General features: G+C 44.1%; 1 protein-coding gene across 5 annotated transcripts in view; it reads right to left on the reverse strand.

Moving 5' to 3' along the window:
- Window positions 1–13,830: 13,830 nt before the first annotated feature.
- DYM (dymeclin) overlaps window positions 13,831–24,285 on the reverse strand; it is a 270,157-nt gene continuing 259,702 nt past the window's right edge. For 3 of the 5 annotated variants that reach the window (XM_084832889.1, XM_084832886.1, XM_084832887.1), the window contains exon 18: window positions 14,053–16,497. In XM_084832889.1, the coding sequence (XP_084689015.1) occupies window positions 16,348–16,497 (150 nt within the window). In that variant the 3' untranslated portion in view covers window positions 14,053–16,347. Of the gene's footprint in view, window positions 16,498–24,285 lie in introns of all 5 variants that reach the window. The other 2 variants (XM_084832890.1, XM_084832891.1) reach the window with 2 other exon arrangements.

Consider the following 24,285-nt stretch of genomic DNA (forward strand, 5'->3'; position numbering starts at 1 on the left):
TTGGCCAGTAGAGGAACACTACCTTAGTTGCTTCTGGATGCAGTTTTCTTTCTCAAAAGAAGACGTTGTTTTACATGCAGAAAATTAATATTTTTCTCTATTATTTAGGCACAAACAGCAGCCTGTGTGGTTATTTCCTATTACAACCTCTGCTTGTTAGGAAGTATGAATCTCTTCAAATGGTTTAATCTAATTTGGTCTGCAGGAATACAGCCAGCTGCAACAGGGTAGAGGGAGGGGAGAGAAAAGAACAAAACACACTGGTATTAAAATTAGTTTACAAACTTCAGCCACAGTTGCCCAAAGGATATGGAAACTCATCTGGGCTTTGAAGATGCTCACAGGTCCTCACAACTGTTGCAAGGCAGACTTTACAAGCTTTCCCACCAGCAAGTTTGTGCCCTTTCCTCAATGTAGTTTCGAAGTGCGGAGTGAAAGAAACTGCATACACTAGCACTTTTATAGATATTATTAAGAACAATAATTTATTGATCACACGTAATATGAACGTTTAAAGGCCAGCTTTATAAACAGGAATTGGCACCTGTACGATTCAATTTAGGAGGAGAAGAATTTTTAAAAATAATTTTCACTTATGCTGCAAGAAAATTGCAAAGAAAACAGATCCTCTAGAAATTTAGCACAACTAGTATAGCTGATGGAGTGAACTGGGAAAAGAGAGAGGGAGAGAGAAAGGGAGGGAGGGAAAGGAGGGGTACCCCACTGGCTCTGCCGAGAGGCCAGCTATATTTGACTCTTCCGCTCCCTGAGCTGTTTCCATCCTAGCTGGTCATTATAAGAACTAGTATGGAATTTTTAAGAATTGGCATCCGGGTTTGCTTGTCTTCCTCGTCCCTCCTCATCCCTTTTCCCTTCTGTGTCGTGTCTTTTAGATTATAAACCTGTGACCAGGAACAGCCTTGTTTTCATTGGCTCCATAGAAGCTGCCCTGCGAGCTTTTTCAGCTGAACAATGTGTGTGCAATACTTAAAATAAGTAAATGAGAAATAGCACAGAAACCTGGTTTCTGCTAGAGGAACTGGATTGTATAGTACAATACTCTACTTTGCCACCATATGCTCCCTTTCAGTGGTGTAGCGGTAAATCCTGAAGTGTAGTCATCATGACAATACTCGTTTTTTTAAAACAGAGAAAGAAAAGGCTCTAAGGCAGGGGTGTGAAACCTGTGGCTCTCCAGATGTCATTGGACTCCAACTCCTATCAGCCCCAGGTAGTGGTCAGGGATGATGGGAGTTGGAGTTCAATAGCAACTGGAGAGCCACAGGTTTCACACCCCCACTCTACGGAATAAGACTCTGATCCACCGCTAGTAACATGGCCCCAGGTAGTGATGCACATCATATTTGCATCAAAAGATGTATCCAGTTACCTCATCAGGCTCAGATAAGCCTTGTGATGCAGATGGGAATAAACATCCAGGTGTGCAACAGCATTGCCAAAGCATGTGGAAGCTACTTCTGGATCTGCCATGCAGGATCAGGGCATTCTGGAAGCATCAAACATTTCTTGATCTTTCTAAAGTTTGGAATGGAAACATAGCTTCTTCCACATATTCTATCAGCGCCGTACTACCACCAGTCAGCAATTTCCCATGCTCCAGGCATACAAAACATATGTAGCTTGCCCTTTAGCTGGAAAAGAGTGCGAACTGGGCCTGGCTGGCCTTGCACTGCATGGCTTCACACCACGAGGACCCCAACTGTGTGACTTCTGGAGACGCATGACCTTGATGAGGAGACAAAGCTGATCGAGAAACTGGGAGGCCATGAGACCCGCCTGAACCGTGTGCGTGCCGATGAGGACGGCCTTGGCCAAGACCTTTTTGACCGCCTCACCCTGGGCGAGTCCAACAGCTGAGCCTCGAGGTGCCAACGCCCTCTCCATTCCCACAGCTGTCTCCAAGTGTGTTGCTTTGTCTGGTCTGTCCTCCGTTCCCTAAACAAAACCTACGAACATCGCTGATCTATCCATTGGTTTCTCTTTCAGCCCAAGGGCTGGATGTGATTTTGGAGAAGCTCGGGGCAGGGGGGAGGGATTCCAATAGTGGGCAGGACCAAAGGCTGAAGGGTCAGGGCCGAAATAGCCCAAATGCCAGCAGATTTGAGCTTAAAACTTTTGCTGCTGGTAACTATGCCTGAGGGGAGGCATTTCAACATTTGAGGCCTGCCTGGCACCACCTTTGCTGCCTTTCTGGCGCCAGGTTAAGACCTTTCTCTTCTCCCAGGCATTTGGCAGCATATGATAAGTTTTAATCGATCCTGGATTGTCTTATGGTTATGGCTTGTTTGAAGTTGTTTTAGATATATGTCCTCTTGTGTATATTGCCTGTTCGTGGTTTTTTTTTTAATGTAAATGGCTTTTAATCTCTGTATACTGTATTTGTACCGTTTTTAATCTTTGTAAACTGCCCAGAGACCTTTGGCTATTGGGTGGTATAGAAATGTTAATAACAACAACAACATCAACAACATTTTAGAATGGGGAAAAACTCTGCAAAACCTGGAAACAACATATTCGGTGGTCGGGGAAAGGGGACATGGCGATCTGGAGAACCCTGGAGGGTTGGATTGGGACCCCAGATTGGCTGGATTTGGTGCACGGGCTTGAGGCTTGACATCCCTGGTCTATCGGCAACTGAGAGCCAGTGTGGTGTAGTGGTGAGAGTGTTGGACTGGGAGCCGGGAGATCGGGGTTGTAGTCCCCACTCGGCCATGGAAGCTCACTGGGTGACTTTGGGCCAGTCACAGACTTTCAGCCCAGCCTACCTCACAGGTTGTTGTGAGGATTAAATGGAGAGGAGGATCATGTAAGCCGCCTTGGGTTCCTTGCAAGAGGGAAAAAGGCAGGATATAAATGTGAACAGCTTGGGTTCCTTGCAAGAGGGAAAAAGGCAGGATATAAATGCGAACAATCAATCAATCAATCATAAATTAGCAGTAGCTGCCAAGGGGTCAGGTGTGGTTTTTCCCAGTCATGCTGCTATCCATGATGCAGGGCCAGGGTTTGGGCCTGGTCCTTTCTGAATGCAAAACTGTGGGTCCATTTCCAAGCTATGCCCCTTCCCACTGAATCTGGGGGGATCATTTAACTTGTGGCATCAACAGAGGAAGCAGCAACAGGCTTTTGGAGTTGTCTTGTTGAGCACTATAGTATGGCTTAATTTCCAGAGTTCAGAAACAAATGTTTTATCTAGCTCTTTCCTTTTAAGAATGGGTGTCTCAAAGGCTCTTGGCATTGAGTTTGGATGAATAATAAAAAACCAAAGGCAGGTCCTAACTAGGGATGAACAAATCTGTCAGTTTCACTTTCTCTCACATTCAATTTTTTAAAGGTATAATCTCAAGTTATCTCTGGCCCATTTATGAATAATAGGTTAATGCAAAATGAACGGAATAAAATTCTTACCCATCTGCAATGCCAAATTCAATAGTTACATCTATTCCTGTCACAGAGAGGGCCATGATGTACCTGCCTGCCATATTAAAGATGAGGAGCCTATCACAAAAAAAGAGGTGACAACCCTAATTCAACAAGGGAGAGGGCCTTCTTGGTGGTAGCCCCCCAATGTGGAATGATCTTCCCGATGAGACCTGCCTGTCACCAACATTGTTCTCTTTTTGGCACCAAGTCAAGACTTTTCTCTTTTCCCAGGCTTTTGGCAGCATGTGATGAGTTTTCCTGGATCCTGGATTTGTTTTATGGATTGGCTGATTGCTCAAAGTTGTTTTTAAATATATGTTGTCTTGTGTATACTGTCTTTGTGTTTATGTTTTAACATTTTGCATATTGTATTTTTAATGTTTTTAACCTTTGTAAACCACCCAGAGAGCTTCAGTATGGGGCAGTATAGAAATGTAATAAATAAAAATAAAAATAGAATTCAGCACCACAGACTTGGTTGAATACACAGGTATCGAACCCTGGACTTCGAAGAACTAAGCACTCAAAGCCTGATGGACAAATCTGTTCATTTTGCTTTCTCCCATATTCAAATTTTTAGCATCTCAAGTAGGGAAGTTTGAGAATTTCGTTACGGTTTGCAACATGTCCTATTTGCATACAAACACTTCCGTTCACAACCCCAAACATGAATGTGACCAGGAACCAGTAAAGCAGATGGCTCCGATGTCAGTGGGGTGGTGAATCCTCTCCGGGTTTCATTCAGAACCAATCAGAACTCTAAAGAAGCTATCCAACCTTGGATAGCTGCCCCACTGACATTGGAGCCGCCAGCCTCCACAGGTAATTCTTGGGAAAGTTTTGCAATCTCCAAAAATGTGCATTTCATCTCCCAAAACCCACATTCTCACACTTTAGCCTGTGGGGGGAAAGTGCACATTTGGAGTGGATGCTTGGAAAAGTGCACATTTTTTGTGTTTGAAAATGTGCACTTTTCCTATTCGGGGGGAAAAAGACGCTTGTGTTTGGAAATTAGCACGAGGCAAGACGAGCATCGAGGTAGAAAACTAGAACTGACGAGCTCAAAGATCAGACCTTCTCCCATCCTTAGTCTCAAGTTCTTCCTGAAATGCATGCATTTTCGTATTTTCTGATCAAAAAACAAACCAAACAAAATTCTTACCCATCCCTAGTCTTCATGTGCAGTGCAATCCTATGCATGTCTACTCAGAAGTCATCCCACGGAGCTCTCAGGTAAGTGCTGCCTTACTCAGACATGATCTTCCAATGCTCACCACAACATGGCACCATCTAGTGGATACTGCTGTAGGTTCACACTCAGAGCAAGATGGAGGGGACAGTCAGTTCCTGTTGTTTGTCACCAGCACTGGATATGGCAGTCTTAATATTTCTTCAATATCATCAATATTTTTCAATATCATCAAGGCCAAAGCCACCAATAAGAGTCTATCTTCTTTGAATTGGGCACTCTTGTTTCTAAAACCATCCGAGCGTATCATTATTATCATTATTTATTATTTATAGAAGTGCCTAGAATGTACATGGATACAATGCACAGGTCTCTGCCCACAGGCTCATGATCTAGGGGGTGGCTAGGGGGCGGGGGAGAGATAAAAAGGACTACGGTTTGGATGAGGAGTGGGGCAGGGGGACTTTGCACCTGCTAGGTGAAGCTGAAAAGGAACCAAGGCAAGTTGCAACCATGAACAGTAAGGAAAAGGATCAAAGGAATTAAAATGCAACATCATCAAGAGGGAAACACGAAACAGAAGAAAAAGGAGGATAAAAGGGGAAAGTCTGTCAGCTATCTAAAGGGGGAAAGAGCTCCATCCATAACTATGCACAGTTGGGAAACCTCACAGGGTCGTGAAGGTATAGTAAGAACTTGCCAATGCAACGGAAGCACCAGAGGCATCATGTGCAGCCCCAGTTAGTAATCCAGCTGCTGCATTCCAAACTAACTCCAGTATCCAAACCATCTTCAAAGGCCAACCCACACCAGAGCCTCCCCAGCCTGGTGCCCTCCAGATGTGGCAGTCTACAACTTCTATCATCCCCAGCCAGCTGGGGATAATGGGATTTGTGGTCCAACACATCTAGAGGGCACCAGGTTGGGGCAGGCTACAGTAGCTGAACCAAGGTTATGAGGGCAAGGATTGCTGAGGCTAGGCTATCTCTGACCAAGTAAGGTTGCAGCTGATGCATCAAGCTAAACTGGCAAGAGATACAGAACTCTGCCACCAGGCATGTGTGCCTGGCCCATTTTTTACTGTCTTTTGGGTACCAGGCTATTCTCTTTGGTTCTCTCAAGCTTTTAACGGTGTCCGATTGCCTGCCATGATGAATAGCTTTGTCCCTCCCTCTCCTTTTATTGGCGTAGACAACTTGTGACCCTCCAGAAGTTTTGGTTAACACCTCCCATCAGCCCTTGCCAGCAAAGCCAATGCTGAGGGATCATGGGAGTTGTACGCCAAAATATCTGGAGGGCCACAAGTTGCCCATCTTTGGTGTATGGATTTTATTAGTTGCTGGCTCCTGTGTATTTTTAATTGGTTGCTTTTATTTCTCCGTTGTTTTTATTTTATGTTATGCTGCATCATGTTTAGACTTGTAAGCCACCTTAAGGAGGACACAAAAGGTAGAATGTAAATCCCTTATATAAATAAATAATACAAATCAATAGCATACAACTTGGGCCTCAATACTGCACCAAGCTCCATTTAGAAAGGAGAGATAGAGGGAGCAAGGGGGAAGCCCTGAATTGGCTAGAACTTTAGGCACCGTATGAAAATGCAACCAGGAACCATCATTTTTATTTTTATTTATTTATTATTGCATTTATATCCTGCCTTTTTTCCTCTTGCAAGGAACCCAAGGCGGCTTACATTATCTTCCTCCTCTCCATTTTATCCTCACAACAACAACCCTGTGAGGTAGGTTGGGCTGAGAGTGTGTGACTGGCCCAAAGTCACCCAGTGAGCTTCCATGGCCGAGTGGGGACTAGAACTTGGATCTCCCAGCTCCCAGTCCAACACTCTTGCCACTATACCACACTTCAGAGAGCCATTATATTCCCACCACTTATTCGGCTGGCTTTACAAAACCTCCCACAGAGCAAGGGTCTATTTATAGCTTCTTTCTTTCCCCACAATATTATATTTAAAACTTGGTTGGAGCTCAAGGCAGACGTTCCATAAATAGTTACTGTCTACCCACCTACTTTGTAACCTCTTGTTCTGTACACAGAATGATTCCAAACACTTTATTTGGACAGAGACAAAATGGCGAAGGTGATTCTTGAACAAGATGAGCATCTGCCTGGGGAAATTTGTACAAGTCATTTTCTAACTTCTTCCGTGTTGTAGCAAGATAGTTAAAATGCTGGCCATTATATAACCTCAATAAGAGAACGAAAATGATAAACAAGTGAATGGAAAACCTAAAATGTGGGGCTTTAGGGTTTAGATTAAAAAAATATAATGTAGAAGGGGTTTGATAGAACCTTATAAAATTACTTCTGGTATACGGAGTGGGGATAAGAAATACAGTTTTTCTCTCACATTACTGGGATTTGGGGTCACCCAGTGAAGTTAATTGGTTGTAGAGTGATCCAGAGGAAATGCCACCACTTCATGGAACTCTCTATCAAAAGATATGGTGAGGACCTCTAGCTTACATAGCTCTTCAAACTATTAGGCAATTTATTTGAGAAGATGTCCATCAACATAGCTAAACAGAACCACTATTTTCGGAGGCAGTCTAAGAGGGATGGGCTGCTGGAAGTGATGGGATTATTTAGTAGTGATGCCTCCTGTTAGAAAGGTAATTAGCAGAGAAAAAATAAAAGGCAAAACAGAATGCGCGTTTACCAGTCCCACATGCACACGGACTGTCTTAGAACGATAAAAGAGAGACCACGCTCTTCTTCAGTGAAAGAAGGAAATCAGTTTACTCACAAATAGTCTTGCATATGCAATAGAGGTTCAGCGTAGAGTTTCAAATGAGTTTGTTCAGTCCTTTTTGTATTCCATTACACCAGCAGGAGGGAGAGAGCAAACACATTGGCTCCCAGCAATGATGGAAGTTGGAGCGGGAGGAGGAAGGGGAGGAGCAAAAGGAAGAAATCACAGGAAATCCCATTGTAGGCTATAGAAATCCTGAGGCTAGCTGTAGTCAAAATCCCCATGAATTAGCTAACAGTAACACTGCCCTCTTCCACTAACTTGAAGATGAGGTTTAGGGATCTTGTGGTTTATCTCTGGATGATTTGTGGCAGTCGGGCAATGGTTTCCAGAACTCCTAATCATTTCACAATAGTGACAACAAGCCTCCCCCCACCTTCAATTTGGCCATTTGCATCCCTGATGTGTAGTAACTTAGATGCAGGTCATGACACTGCAGCCTTGCCCAGTGGGGCACCCTGCATTGGTGGCCATCACCACATCTTGTAGACTCACAGATTTGCTTATAAGCAAATGCTTAGGAGTGCTTTCTTCTGGATCACTGTTCTAAATGCATGTTAATTCAGAAAGATGCCTTCATATTTCAAGGCTAAAAAATGGATCAAAGTTAGACACTCTGTTTGTAAGTCCAAATATATTTGTTAAAACAGGCTGTGAGAAAGCAGTTAATTTTGTGCAGAGATGAGCTGAGGGTCTTTTGGGGGGTTGGGGTGGGGGCAAGGATTTTGCTTTTGCCGAAGAAGCTCTGCTTTTACAGGATCTATAGCTGGCTTAGTTTTAGGAAATCTTAATGAATAAAACTGTAACACTTCAGATTAATGCTATCAGAGGAAAATCAAACCTCTTGGAGGGTAAAATAAGATCCAAAACCAGGTAGGCAGGTAACATAAATCCTACAGATCAGGGATGGGGAATGTGTCTCCCTCCAGATGTTGCTGGACTACAGCTTCTATCATCTTTGGCCATGCTAACTGTGGCTGAATGGAGTTGCAAGTCCATCAACATCTGGAGGGCCTCAGGTTCTCCATCTCTTCTATAGATCCTTTTTAGGCTGGAATCCCGTGCCCACTGACCTGGGAGTAAATCCCATTGAACTCAGTGAGACTTAGAATATATATAGGATCACACTGTTAATTACCTAGTGCAAGCTGTCTGTAGGTTAGGTGGCTGCTTCATCCAGTAGAGGCTGGGGGCTCCGATGTCACTGGGGCAGTGAATCCGCTCCGGGTTTCAGTCATAACCAGCCAGAACGCTCAGATAGCTCCTTTAGCGTTCTGACTGGTTATGACTGAAACCCGGAGCGGATTCACCGCCCCACCGGCACTGGAGTCCCCAGTCCGCATGGGCATTATGTGTTTTATGGGCTATTTTTAAATGCTGCATTTCAGTGTTTGCTCCACAGCCAGCATCAAAGTGGGCCCACAGCCCGTCGGGGCCCACTGACAAGAGCCTGCTGGAGTTGCTCCTCCTCTTCACCTTTGCAACCTGCTTGTTCACCTGCCTCTTGCTCTGGCGCAGACATCAGCGGTGGTGGCGGCGAGAAGGCGGAGCAGCAGATGCCATGGCCTGCTTGCTCCCTGGCTCCCTGCCTGTCAAGCAAGCAAGCGGGCGCAACGATGAGGAAGAGGGGGAGGAGCAAGAGCAGCTGGTGGCCATGGCGGTGAGGAGGCAGACGAGGCCTGCTGAGACTGCCTTGCACAAGGGCCCTTGAAAACCTAGAGCCAGCCCTGGTTGGGTCTGTTCAACTGTTTTATTTGTTCATTATTATTATTTTTGTTAGGCCCAGCCCAAGGCATTTTGCTGACTGAGCGGAAGGAGAGGTTGGTCCCCGTGCTCTACCTATGGAGGCTGACTGGACTGGCAGTTGAATCTTACTTCAACACGAGTGATGGGGCTGCGTCCCGCACTGCACCTGAGGGCACTGGGCTTGCTCAAGCGCCATAGCGGAAAGCCGTGTGTAACACACTGCTGTCCTCCAACAGAGGCGAATAGCCGGGGGACTCAGGAGTAACAGCTTCCTGAGGCAGTATCTGCTTCCTGAGGCAGCTGCCTCAGTCTGCCTAATGGTAGGGCTGGCTTTTATAAGCCAAAGCGAAAACTGCAAAAACCTAAAGATCTGGATCTAGGAACTGCCTTCCACAGATGGAAGGTGCCTCCACCCAATTTGGGGGGATGCTCCCTCCCCCCCACAAGCTAACCCCATTCAGCTGGGTCCTCTGACCTTCTTTGTAGCATTTTATGGGGGCTGGAGGGGCTACTGTGCAGAAGGTCAGATAAGTCCACTTTTGTAAGGCCAGTTGCACGCACTTGGATCCAACCCAAATACAGGGAGTTAAATATGTTTAGTGTTATTTGATGTATCAAAGTGTTTTAAGATTGAGAGGAAGATGTGAGTGCCCAAGAGCTTTTCAGACATACTAAAGCCTTTGAACTCATTGTCCTGAATTGTGCAAGCAGGGAGAATGTGGTCTGCATCTTTCTCCCATTATCTTTGTAAATAAAAAGCTAGAGGTTTACTTTTAAAGAAGAAAGCTGAACATTCATGGAAAAGGCCACAGAGACGGTCCTGACTCTCTCTCACACGTACTTCAGCTTGTGATCTGACCAATTGCAAATATTGAAATACAGTTTATTTTGGAGTTATTTATTTTAACATCCTGGGCTCTACCTAAATGGTGTCCATGTCATCTACCAGCCAAAGAGGTGGAGTTGGCAGATCTGGAGTTCCTGAACTAGATAGAGCATTGGTCTAAATGTTTCAGGTCTCTTTTTGTGATGTTTTCCTGGCTAAAAATACAGCCCAGCACTTCAAACTAAAGGAGGAGATTTGAGATTCCTCCTTCTTATGAAGGAGGAACACCAAACAGAAGAGACAGGAGTGGGCATTCAGATGTTTCATTTAAACTTTGCTTTTCAATACGCCATTTTTTTCTTTGGAAAAAAAGAGGCTGAATCTACACATAGCAGTTTTACCATTATCATACTGCAATGATAACTATTGATGCCCATGACACCAATGGGCACCAATGGGTATCACTGCAGTATGATAATGATATAACTGCTATGTGTAGATTCAGCAGAGAAGCTTTTCCCCCAGTTAATGTAGTCTTTTTTTGAAACATGAAACTTCCTACGCCGCCACTGCTGAGTTTCCCTCCCTGGAATGTTGCTTGCCAATAGGCAAATTAGGAGAGAGGTTTCCAAGAGGTTATTCTGAGTCCAGAAAGCAAAACTGACTTTGTTTAGTAGATGGGCATCTTCTCAAAGACTGTGGCTTAAGGACACTGCTGAGAAAAGTATTCTTCATACCACAGTAATGTCTAAACAGGAGGGGGTTGGTGGAAAGTGGCCACGTTCCTTCTTTATGGAGAACAGTCCACCATATAAAGGGCTGTCCAGTCCGGTTTCAAGATAAAGAAGGGAGAGCAACTGGGACCTTCAAGTTGCCGATTCACACTTAGCGCTCGGCCAGCAAAACATGCCTGGTCAGTCTTCCCCACTATGGTGGATGTACCGTATTTATATTTAAAGTATAGTTCTTTCCAAATTTGCATCTATCCATATAAACCCGTATACAGTCAGGGCCAGAAATATTGGAACAAGGGTAACTGTTTTGGCAGTTGGCCTCTGTACACCACCACACTGAAGTTGAAAGGAAACACACCCAGATGGGAGCCAAGTCAGGACTTTCAGCTGTAATTCAACGGGTTTGACAAAAGTGGGGCACTAACCATTCAGGAAGGACAGCCAGTGGCATACACATACACACATCGTTGGTGGCTCATAAGTAATGGAACGAATGGCTGACAAGCAGCTGCATGGCCAGGTGTGGCCTGTTTCCTGGGTAACCCATGACCAGTCAAGCAGATAAAAGGCCTGGAGATGGTTCTGAGTGTTACATTTGCATTTGGCAGCTGTTCACTGGAACTCCCAACATGAGGTCCAAAGAGGTGTCCATGTGAGTGAAGGAGGCCATCATTAGGCTGAGGAAACAAAATAATCCCATCAGAGAGGTAGCAAAAACAGTCGGAGCGGCCAATACAACCGTTTGGAACATCCTGAAAAAGAAGGAATTAACTGGCAAGCTCAGCAACAGCAAAAGGCCTGGAAGACCACGGACGACAACTAAAGTGGATGACCGCAGAATTCCTCTCATGGTGAAGAGGAACCCTTTGACAACATTTAGCCAGGTCAAGAACGCTCTTGCGGAGGTAGGCATGTCATTGTCAACATCTATAGTCAAGAGACGGCTTTATGAATGTAAATACAGAGGCCTCACAATAAGGTGCAAACCACTGGTAATGCTCAAGGACAGACAGGCCAGATTAGCCTTTGCCAGCAAACACCTAAAAAAGCCTGCCCAGTTCTGGAATAAGATTCTTTGGACTGATGAAACCAAGATTAACTTGTACCAGAATGATGGGAAGAGAAAAATATGGAGAAAGGAACAGCTCATGACCCAAAGCATACCACATCATCTGTCAAACATGGTGGAGGCAGTATTATGGCGTGGACATGCATGGCTGCCAATGGAACTGGTGTTTATTGATGACCTGACTGCTGATCAAAGCAGCAGGATGAATTCTGAAGTGTATAGGGCTATACTTTCTGCTCAGATTCAGCCAAATGCTGCCAAACTGATAGGACGCCGCTTCATATTGCAGATGGATAATGACCCAAAACATACAGCAAAAGCCACCCAAGAGTTTCTGAAGGCAAAGAAGTGGGATGTTCTTCAATGGCCAAGCCAGTCACCTGATCTCCACCCAGTAGAGCATGCTTTTCACTTACTGAAGACAAGACTGAAGGCAGAAAGACCCACAAACAAGCAGCAGCTGAAGGCAGCTGCAGTAAAGGCCTGGCAAAGCATCTCGAGGGAGGAAACTCCGCATTTGGTCATGTTCATGGGTTCCAGACTTCAGGCAGTCATTGACTGCAAAGGATTTTCATCCAGGTATTAAAGGCGATCCTTAAGTTTGAAATGTTTGTTTGTTCCATTACTTATGAGCCACCAACGATGTGTGTATGTGTACGCCACTGGCTGTACTTCCTGAATGGTTAGTGCCCCACTTTTGTCAACCCCCTTGAATTACAGCTGAAAGTCCTGACTTCGCTCCCATCTGGGTGTGTTTCCTTTCAACTTCAGTGTGGTGGTGTACAAAGGCCAACTGCCAAACAGTTATCCTTGTTCCAATATTTCTGGCCCTGATTGTAAATGACCGGTATTATCAGGGAAGGAGAAGTAAGCCTTTGAGAAGAAATCATATTATTTAGTGAAAGTTCCTGCTAGAGGTTTAGGATCTTAAGTTTCTGCTTCTCCTGCAAAACAAACCCCCCAGAGGTGACTTGTTCATAGCTGTAATATTATGGAATGCAGTAAATAAAATCCTTTGTGAGGGGGAATTTTTAAGTCACCGAATCACAGAGCTGGAAGCAAGCCAACCCCTTGCTCCAAAACATGCTATCCTCTGCCTAAACTATAGATAATGGCTAGCTTGTAGGACTGGTGCCAGGGAGCAGGGGTCCTTGTGGGTCTCTGGGTATGGCATACTCAGGCCTCCAGTCCTGCCTGTCTCTCCCCATGTTGTGCTGCTCTCTCATTCAAAGTGCCTTACCAATGTGGGGAGACAGGAGGGCTGCACGTGTACTCTTTCATACTTTGGAATTGACTTATGGAACATTTGCTTAAATAGCTGACCACCATTTAAGTGAATGAGTGCTTGTACAGTTGCCAGGTCGCAACCCAGGAAACCTTCCTGTTTCTTTAGAGCCGCGAAGGAGGATGCAGCCATGGCTCCTCTTGTCCTGTCTCCATGGCCCATTCTCCATATACTGTGGGGCGCAATTATCCCCCTGCTCTGGCAAGAGGGGAGACTGGGAGAAACTCCAGCTTCATTCTGCTTTGTGGCTGTTAAGCTGCTTTCTGAGCCACATATCAAAATGGCACCTCCTTTGGTTATCATCATCCAAATAAATGGCCTGGATTTGGATACTTTAAGAACCTCCTTCTCCTTTATGTTCCCACTCATGCACTCTGATCAATATTAGAAGTCCTTCTCCATGTTTCTGTATAAACCTCCCTCCTGCCCCCAACTGAACCGTGGCAGGTGGGTATGAGAGATAAGCCATTTTCACTCATGGTACCATTGTACCATCACTTATGGAAGCTTGCCTGGCCCCATCTGTGTGGGTGTTCTATTGCCTGGTAAAGATGTGGATCTTTTGGAAGGCCTTTGTGGGAGGCTGATCGCTGAGTGGGATTTTTCTACTGCTGTGACAGAAGACGGCCTCATTCTTCTGTAGATTGCTCTTGTATCACTGCTGGTGTTCTATTGCTACTGTATGAATGTCTTTATTCTTTTCATCTTTTGTTGTTGCTCTAGCTGCTTTGGACACTTTACAGAAGAATAGCACACACACTTTAAAAAGTAAACAAATGGCGATTTGCTGCCATTTTATGGTACCTCAGAACCTTCCCTCTGAGGTGGGTTGCTTCACCTTGTCTAACGGTACAGCCAGCTCCATTTTCAAGATGCACCACTGTCAGAGAATAAAACAAAAGTAAAGGCAGAGCATAGCTTACAAAGAAAATGCAACTGCATGAGATGAATGTTATAGATAGTAAGGAATAACGAGAGAGAATACAAATCACTGCAATCCATGGTGTCGTCATCTCCCCATTTTATTACTACATGGTAAATTTTTCACACAAAGTACTGAAAAGTATCCCCAAAGATGGCACTTGATAGATCTGGAGACCAGAAAGGAGTATTCAGGAATGTACCAGACTGTAGTCTCCAGGACCTCAATAGACCTTCATTGTGCCTGACAGAGTCAACCATACCAGGACTAAGTTGAGTATAAACCATCTCCTGTCTTGGGCCTATTCTGCTGTTTCAGCAGTAGACCAAGGCTTCTCCAGTTCTAAGCTTGCTGACTCATAATTAAAAGGCACAGGGAAAGCTCAAGTGAGAGCAAACACTTCTCTTGCGTTTCAACAACTCTATGTGTCATTAGGATGGGCCAGTCTGAAATGCATGGGCTGCTCTCTTGACTGGCCTTTGATTGTATGATTGAAAGACATTCCTCCCAGTCTTAAGCCCCAGGTGACCTGCTAGGAATGTGCAGGGCAATGCGGTCCTGACTGCTTTCAATCAATGAGGAATCCAGTAGATTAAAGAGCATTCAGCTACTTATAACATGAGCTATTTCGCTGAAGTTCATTTAACTAAAACATTCCACTATTCCAGACAATCCTCAGAATTTGCACTTCGAAGTGCACCTTTAAAACACCGACTTTTCCGATGTGTGCAGTCAACAGTCTTTTATTTAAAGGAAAGGGTTGCAGAAAACACTACAAAGAGTTTCCCCTCTTTTGACCAAGATATCAAAGAAAAACGAACCCAAACACCGCACAAAACGTTACTCCGATTTTCAGTCACCTTCCCATTTTTAAATATGTTACGCTGAAAATGCTGACGAGTCAGTCTTTGTATTGCCACTTCCCCCAAATCTGTCTCTGTGCAAAATCCTATGAGCAATTCTGCTATGCACGTGTCTCTGCATTTGCAGTTTTAAATAAATATGAAGGGGCTTTTAAGTTCCAATTGTGCAGAATACCTTACATGACCTTGCTTATAAAAAGACAGAAGGAAAAACACAGTTCTAACATTTGTGAGGTAAAAAATAGAATAAAGCAAAATATCCCACATAAAGCCATTCAGAAGAGTGTTGGAAAGAGTTTCTTTCCTTCCTCAATGAAAGAAAGGGTGCCGTATTTGTTCTGTAATAGACCATACTGGGCAAGGCAATAAACTAGTATATCTTATCAGTTCCTTTTCCTCCACAGTGTGCCATGCAGTACTGTGCATCTGAAGGTAACCACAAGCCCACATTCCATGTGAAAAGATACTACATTAAACACCCCCCCCCAACTTGCTGATACAATATTTTGCCAATTCCCTTTAAACCTGGAAGGATGAAAACCCATAATGTAGGATATTCATTTTTAAACATTCAGAGGTATGTATGCATCTCTGCTTGCATTTCTCTGGCAACACCTGTTTTCCTTAAATCATAGTATGTGCATTTCTGTTTGGAAAGGATTTGGATCACTATCGCAATAGTTCTTTTCTTCACTATTTTAAAGAGTCCAAGAAAACATGTGCAATAGGCATCTGAAATAACACACACGCTGGAAACAAATGGGCATGATCCACCAGGAGCATCTCCTGCACAAGCCTGACTGAGATGGATGATCTTGTGTAGAAGGTCTTCCTGATGGGCTACTCTTAATTTTGTTATAATACTTTCATAAATATTAGTAGCCAGAAAGAAACATTTTAGTGCCTCATCAAAATCATGTATTCTGGTTGAAAATCTTCCCTCACAGGATGGTCAAACTTATCAAAATCAAGGATTTATCCTTCCTGCCTCAATATGAAATATAATTAATGCGATAAGGTATTTTAAACTGCATTAATTCAGACAACATTTCAGTTGCATACAGTATTAAAAGGGGAAAGACTGTTGCAATGATCAAATAAGAAGCCCATAGCAAAAAAAAGTGGTGAAGCACAACTAAGCCCACAAGAAGCTTGAAGGAAATCAACTTACAAATGCTAACTTCCCAAATCAAAATATATTTTCTTGCATTCACCTATTTTTATCTTTATTTTTAAAAAGCTGGTCACGGCTAACATCTCACTTCGTGCTTAACGCCCCATTGCCAATGAAAAATATCCTGGTTTTACAAATATATAAATAAAAATTAGCATACAATCTTGTCATAGTCCCCACAATTTTCTAGCATGCCCCCTGAAAACCACAGTGGGGTTGTACAATAGTAATAAACTTCCTTCTTAATAGGCTTCAGGTTGAAGGGAGGCATTCTGGGAGAGGGGGTGGTCACATCGACACACAGGCTTTGGACTTGCTTGGCCTTTCAACCAGAATCCATAGTGAAGAGCTGGACATCTTGCGGGCACCAGTAAAGTGCCACAGCAGAGTTGTACACCAGGGACCAGACATAGGGGATAAAAAACTCCTCCGGTTGCTCCTCCTCCACATACTTGAACTTCAGTTCTGGAAATTTCTGGAAAAAAGAAAGGGAAGTGTAAGGAGAGAATGCATGAAAGCCTGAGAGAGACGGAGAAATTGAATAATTTATTTTGAGAAGCAACGTCTGGTGTAAGAATGAGTGGGTGGAAGGAACAGACTCCTCAGACAGAGCAAACAACTAGAGCAGACTTCCCCAACCTGGTGGTCTCTAGATGCGCTGGACTACAACTTCCATCTAACACATCTGGAGAATATCAGGTTGTGGATGGCTAAACCAGAGGCTTCTTTGCAAAAGGTTCATGCGGAGGTTCTTATGTTGTGTGTCAGAATGCACATTCTGGTGGGAGCGAGGCAATTATGTTGCCCTACGCACTTTCCCATAAACGTTTATGAGAGAGGGGGAGAAGGGACGGAGACTGGCTTTGGGTCTCTTGCATTCCTTCCGTTCTGCTCAGCCTGTGTCTTTCCCTCCCTCCTCATCTAAGCATTGTCCCAAATTCATCAATTGCAAAATGCTCAGCACCCACTGCTCACGTTAACCCTTTAGAAGAAACACATCAAAAACGGCCCTCCCACTATGCTCCTCATTGGAGTCTGGAAGCAGCTGCATCTTCCTACGTCCTTTCTTGATATTTATTTTGCAGTTACTGTGACACAGTCAAGCCTGTGATTAGTAGAAAGCGGCAGCTATTTGCTTTCTGGCATCCTTCAGAAGAGCTATGCCTATTATTTTATATTGGGATGCCCATAAAGGGAAAAAACAACAATATGAGCATCTCCCCCCCCCCTTATTTTTTTTACACTGACTTCTAAACTCTGCCTGTATCAAGGGCTTGGCAGGAGTTCAGATAAAAGCCACATTTCAGCAATCTTTTCAAGCGAAGATAAAACACGTCCCGCTCCGTAATTTATAAGGATGTGGGTAAGGCTATGTACGAACTGCCACACTGTGACAGAAGCACAGCAATGTTGGTAAAGGCCTTGTACCTCTTTGCTCATTAATAATGGGTTGTGAGAGACAGGATGGCCCCCGTGGGCCGAGTTAGAACATGGACTCAAATTCCAGTTCACAGGGTGGTCTTAAGAAAGCCACTTTCTTTCAATAGCAGCAGGTTCTGCATCTGTACCATGTGGGCAGAGACTGTTACCTTGCACCTCCCATGGCCGTTGTGAGGATGGATTATAGTACTTGACGCACTAAAGGTTAAACTACATGGTACATTCAATACATAGTGTGAAGCCAAGCCTTGCTTTCTTTTTTACTTCCAAGTAAGCATGTGGTTGATCGGGACCACTGGGAGTGAGTGGATGGGTGACGTTTAAACCTCCCCTGCTAAATCTCCCCCCCCCCCACGTGCAGGAGCTAAAGAAAGAAAAAAAATCTCCATTGGCACCAATGGGGGTTTTTTCTTCTTTTTAACGCCTGTGTGTGTTTGTGTCTGTGTGTGAGAGAATTTGCGGGGGGTGGGGGAAGCAGCTGGAGGGAAGGTTCACACCTCCTCTAACCACATATGGTGGGCCCAATCCAGGTAGTGGAGATAAAAAAAAAGTGAAGCTCAGCTAAAGTAGCGTATAATTTAGCCTTAATTTTGCAGTGCCTGTGTAAACTTACCTGGAACTACATCACACTGAATTCTGTGAAACCTACTTCTGATTAAACTTGTATAAGATCAGGTTATAGAAGGCAGAACCCAAAGACTGAAGTACAGAAAAGGGCCACAGTTGTAGAAAGTGATAGGAAATGAGCGCACAAGCACACAACTGTAAGTGGGTCAGGTGAGACTAGTATAATATTGTAACAGTATGGAAACACACACAATAACATAGTGAGTGTTAGTAATCTATTTAGAATAGGATTGTTGTTAGAACAATATAATTATACATATGAAACCAATGTGAATACAATCGTACATATACTGGTAGATAACAGAAGCATCTGTATCACAGGTATATACAAACTATTATTATAGTTTATTCAGAGGATCTTAAAGTCCATTCAAAAAGTCTGTACAGGAACCCGGTTACAGGAATCCAGTGTAATCCTGTTTCGCATATGATTTGCTTCTTCAGATAAATAATAATAACTGTAAATATATTGATAAGATCTGTAGTCATATATATATATATATACACACACACACACACACGCACATAATTTGTTATTTATATATTCACATTAGTTGTCAGTTATTATGGTGGGCAAATCTGCGTGGTGGGCAAATCCATAGGGGGAACTGTCATCATCTACCACAGAGGCTGCTGTACTTCAAGCGAGATGTGCTACTTTTGCAAACTGCTCAGGGACATTTTGTGACGTGAAAGGATAAATTGTTGTCAGTGGAATAAACTGATAAAGGCAAAAGGTAACCGAAACATACACACATGGTCTTCCAATTTTATTTTTGTTCAACCACAGCACGTCTGAAGATCCTTTAATCCAAAGCACAGTTGGTGCTTTCATGGTAAATCTCTCCTCTAGGTTAGTTGAACAAGGGAAAACTTATTTGGGGTCAAATAGTACATTTTGACTCACTGGAAAAGACCCTGATGCTGGGAAAGATTGAAGGCAAAAGGAGAAGGGGACGGCAGAGGATGAGATGGCTAGATAGCATCACCGATGCAATGAATATGAACTTGAGCATACTCCGGGAAAGAGCGGAGGACAGGAAGGCCTGGCGTGCTATGGTCCATGGGGTCACGAAGAGTCGGACACGACTGAACGACTTAAAAACCACTACATTTTGGGGATGCAGAATTCCAGCAATACCAGTCTTTCAAAGATGAAGAGTGTGTTGCAGGTGGCACTACATTTATCTGTCCAATGTTGATTTCATCACGTTGTTTCCCTGCACTAGAATGTACAATTTTAATGGCAGGGTTGTTAATAGACAACTCGTTGCCTGTGGCAGGTGAGAATAACTTTTGAGCAATCACCCAGTGAAGATGTAAAAAACATACTTCTTTTTTGGTGTGTGTGCGTGCATGTGCATGTGTAAAAAAATAACAGAGGGCATGATCCAGCTTTGCTTAATCACTTCAGCTGATTTTGGTGGGAAATATTTAAGCATTTGCTTATCACTCCCATGTAAATCAAAGTGAGAAAAAGTAATTATCTTTTGACTGGCTCATGCCTGTAAGCATGCATGGTCAAGTGGGGGAACTTAAGTAGGGGGAGACTGAACCCCTGCTTTTCTTCTGGAGCCCCATGTCACCAATATCCTTTTACCTAGCTGGATCACTTCTGAAGTCTTTAGTACCTATATGTTGTGCCCCATACATAGGTCGTGTGTTTGTGACTGGGTTGGAAAAATGGTACCGGGGGGGGGGGGGGGAGAGAATGGGCTGGACGCCCATGCGAATTGTGCCACCTGCAGCAGCATGGACCCCTATAAAAGTGTGGGAGATGCAATCACAGATCCTCCACTGCACCCTGGGAACTAGGCCTGTTACCTGCAGGGAGACGGGGAAGAGGGTGAACTCCCTCTCTTTACTACATGAAGATGACAGCCCTGGCAAATGTATGAAATGGACTCAGATCCCTCATTCTGAGCCCTCTCAATATGTTTGCAAAAACGAACTGGGGATCATAGAAGCATAGCAGTGGAAGGGGCCATTTAGGCCAGCAAATCCAACCCCAGCTCAGTCCAGGAATCCAGTTTCAAGCATCCCTGACAGATGACTGTTCAGTCCTTACTTGAATACTTCCAGTGACGGAGAGCCCACCACCTCCCTAGATAGCTGGTTTCATTGTCTGATTGCTCTAACCATTAGGACGATTTCATCAAAAATGAACTCCTCCATTTTTAAACTGGATATGCAGCATATGACAGATTATCTGAACAATTTTTAGTTATCAAGGTAAAGCCTTCTTTCTGAAATGAAACTACTTCTGTGTCAGAATCGCTGTGGGAACCGCTGATATAGTCCAGTGTAAACCTGTCCCCCCCCCCCGCCATGCCTTTGCAATGCTAACATTATTTACTTAATCAACCACAATGAGTCCCCCCTCCCTGCCTTCAAGCAAAGCAGATGTCTGAGTTGGTGGCTTGGACAGGAGTATGCAGCTAGACAGGTCCAAAGTTTACCAGACTGTCTGAGCCATCAAGTCTGTGGTCGAATGCAAAACCACAGGAAGTCCCCGTGAACAGATGCAGTTCAGAAACAGCTGTAGCTTCACCACCACTTTAGTGCAGTTTCTCCCACAAAGGCACCTAAAAGATCACAAAGATAGCAACAGAAGATCATATCTGGCATTGCTCCAGAGGGTTTAATGCTACTCAGAATCAAAAGGCTACTGCAGTACATTAAAGATCAGATTACAGCCTCCATAAAGTACCTCCTGCATGTTTGCCATCTCCTTCTTCTGCTAACTAGTATTTATTAATTTAAAATATTTTTATGCCATCCTTCCGCAAATCAGCCTCCAAGGAAGCTAATCTAAAAATTTAAAGATATAAATCAGATATAAAATGCAAAACAGATCAAACAAAAGCTAGACTGAAATTAAATAAATAAAACAGCAGCAGAATGAGCCAGTAGATTTAAAGCAGCGGCAGAAAATCAGCATACCCTTGTTTAAATATACCAGATTTAACTTGCTGCTGAAAAGAAAGAAGTGAGTACCAAGTGAATATCTTTGGTGAGGGCACTGCACAAGCTGCGTGCCACAACTGAGAAGGCCCTGTCCCTGATAGCCACCCATCTAACCTCTATAGGTGGGAGCACCTGGAGCAGGGCCTCAGGTCACTACCTCAGACAATGGGCAGGCTCATACTGAAGAAGAGGGTTGTTCAGGTACCCTGGCTATTTAGATCTTTATGCATCAACGCTAACACTTCACAATGTGTTATTGTGGAAATAAAACTGAAGTCAGTGGAGATCTTCAAGCTCTGGAGTAATATGTTCAAATTGGCAAGTCTCAGTTAACAACCTGACTGCCACATCCTGAACCACTTGAAGTTTCTGAACGCTTCTCCATCCAATTAGTAAACTGGATTGGGCTGTACGTATATAAGGACTCTTTCTCACCAATGCTTAATGTGCCGTTGTCAGGTGGAATGACTGGAAAAGACCTTGATGCTGGGAAAGATTGAAGGCAAAAGGAGAAGAGGACGGCAGAGGATGAGATGGCTAGATAGCATCACCAATGCAATGAATACGAACTTGAGCACACTCCAGGAGAGAGCGGAGGACAGGAAGACCTGGCGTGCTATGGTCCATGGGGTCACGAAGAGTAGGACACGACTTAACGACCGAACAACAAAAGTGTCGCATGAACACTCCTATAGTGTGCAAAGTGGCCATGACAGCTGTTGTACTTTGTTACACTTTTTTGGTATATAATTAGAATATTTTCATTGTGCATTTTACAAATGTATAGTATGAATAAGAGACGCATTTGTCTGCAAAACCCATGTGACTTTCCTAACTGGCTAAGGCTCCCTGGTATGTTTACACTTGTACATCTCTCTTACATGCATCACAATGTATCCCAGGAAAACATGCAGGCTTTGTTCACTGCTTATAAGATACTCATGCTCACACCTGCCGGCATACAAAGAATTCATGTTCAGAAAGGGAAAACTTAACCACCCTGGAAAAATCTGTAATTTTCTATTTACTTTAAATGGTTTCAATTTGTGCAAAAATAATTGAAAGCAATAAACCCAAACTTTTGCAAACAGCAACCCATTTATTTGGGGGGTTATTCCATTGCTTAGGGAATCAGGAGTGATGTTTGCCATTGTCTTTTTTAGAATATTAGACAATTTGGATATTCTACTGAGACTCACAAGTGCGCACGCACACACACACGCCTTCAGGTTCAGCCAGCACTGTTTACATTGCTTTCCTTTTGCTGCCGACAGAAAGTCGCCTCAACGTGTATCAGCTGAAAACGGGGACATGATTCGGTTGAAGTGTCTGCATGGTATGCAGCTGTGTCTGCCTGATAGTATCTTTATGCCTTTTTTTGGACTTACAGAAGAGACATCAACTGTGGAAAAACTCACAGTCAAGAGAGACAACGCAGACCAGTGGAAATTTACAAAGCAGAGCAAGGTCTATCCTCTTTCATCTGTAGGAAGGCAGGCCTTGACTATACAGCTTATTACAGTGTTAATGCTGAATGAGCTTAAAGAGACAATTTTGTGACCCCCCCCCCCCGTTTCACACACACACCGCTTGCCTGGCTTCCTACAAGTTGCTTAGGGCTAATACCGCTGCTCATTCTACCAGCCTGAGAGGAAGGTGATTTTGGCTCCATGTCTTAGCATGTGGAGGGGCCATGCCTCAGTAACATACAGAGAGTGTCAGGTTCAACCTCTGGCAGCTCAAGCTAAAAATGGACCTCGGAGAGCAGGACTGAGACCTTAGAGAGCTGCTGCCAGTCAGAGCACACAGTACTGGGCAAGATGGATTAGTGGTCTCACTTGGTAAAGGGCAACTTCATACATTCATCTTTTATTTCACTGCTTCTGTATGAAGATTGTGGGGTTTGAGGCAGCCTGGGATACTTTGTGGTCTCTTACAGTGAATTCTGTAAGTTGGCCCAGCCCAACTGTTAAGAAAAGCACTTAGCATCATGGAATGTGCCAACAATCCTTTATTTCATTCATATATCTCTTCCCTTTCCATATGCGGAGAGGCTGTTCTGTGGCTGAGCCCCAAGCCCATCTTCCACGTTAACAGGAGTGAATGGTCATCCCTCTGTGAAGTCAATAAGGCTTATTTTAGGCTGAAAAGACCCTCTGGCTATGTTCCAAACTGGTTCACACCCGTGCAGCCACATGGAAGGAATTGTGCAAGAAGGTTGAGGACGCATCTGCACACAAGAGCTGTCCGCACTCCAGATTTCATGACAAAGTAGAAGCACAGGAAGAAACCACAAAAAATCCACCACAAAACAGCACTGTACTTCCTACTCATTGGGTTTAAATATGGATTTCCCACATCTAACACTCTATCCACTGTATCAAAGTGGCTCTCATGGACTTTGTGTGGTCCATTAGGATGTGATATGAAATAGGAGATAAGATTCATAGAAAAGCCCACCAGCCACTCCCTCACTGTCTCCCTTTCTTGCTAGGCCTAGTGGGCTGCTGTCGGCTTTGCTACTTTTGGAAGCTTGTACCTCCAGCTGCTTCATCATGGCAAGAAGCAGGAGAAAGCGGCACAAAGTATATAGCCATGGGCCGAAAGAGACAACTTGCTAGGTCACTGTCCACGCCCACATTCGCAACAGAAAGCAGGGACCGCATTGGACTTCTGCTTACTTTTGCTGTAACATAAGCTTGAAGATTCCATGTCATAAGCTTGAAGATGCTGCGCCGTCTGGCTCTCCTGACGCAGTTGCAGAGCTAATTCAGAAGTGCTCCAGGAGAAAAGCATTATTGGAAATGTGTGTGGGGGTGGAGAGGGCCCATATACCTTTCAAAGTGCGTATTTATTTATTAATTTTTCATCACATCCTTCCTCCAAAGGGTTCCGGATGCATACGTTGTCCCTCCCTTTTGCCCTCACTATCCTGTGAGGCAGGCCAGGTGGAGAGATAGTAAGTGGCCCAAGGATACCAGCAAACTTGTGTGTCTGAGTTGGGCTTTGAACCCAGATCTCCTTGATCCAAGTCCAGCACTCTGCTTTACAGAGGAGGGCTCATAGCTCAGTGGTAGACCTCAGGCTTTCCACAAAGTGATGCAATCCTTACCATCTCCAGTTTAAGAGTCTTAGGGAACAGGTGATAGGGAAGGAACCTCTGCCCAAGATCCTCAAAAGCCATTGCCAGGGAGAGTAAACAGACAATGTAGGGCTAGATGAGCCAATG

The sequence above is a fragment of the Heloderma suspectum genome, chromosome 2 (assembly GCF_057233095.1).
Source record: "Heloderma suspectum isolate Gila_16-S chromosome 2, 16-S_ref, whole genome shotgun sequence".
NCBI classification, from domain to species: Eukaryota; Metazoa; Chordata; class Lepidosauria; order Squamata; family Helodermatidae; genus Heloderma; species Heloderma suspectum.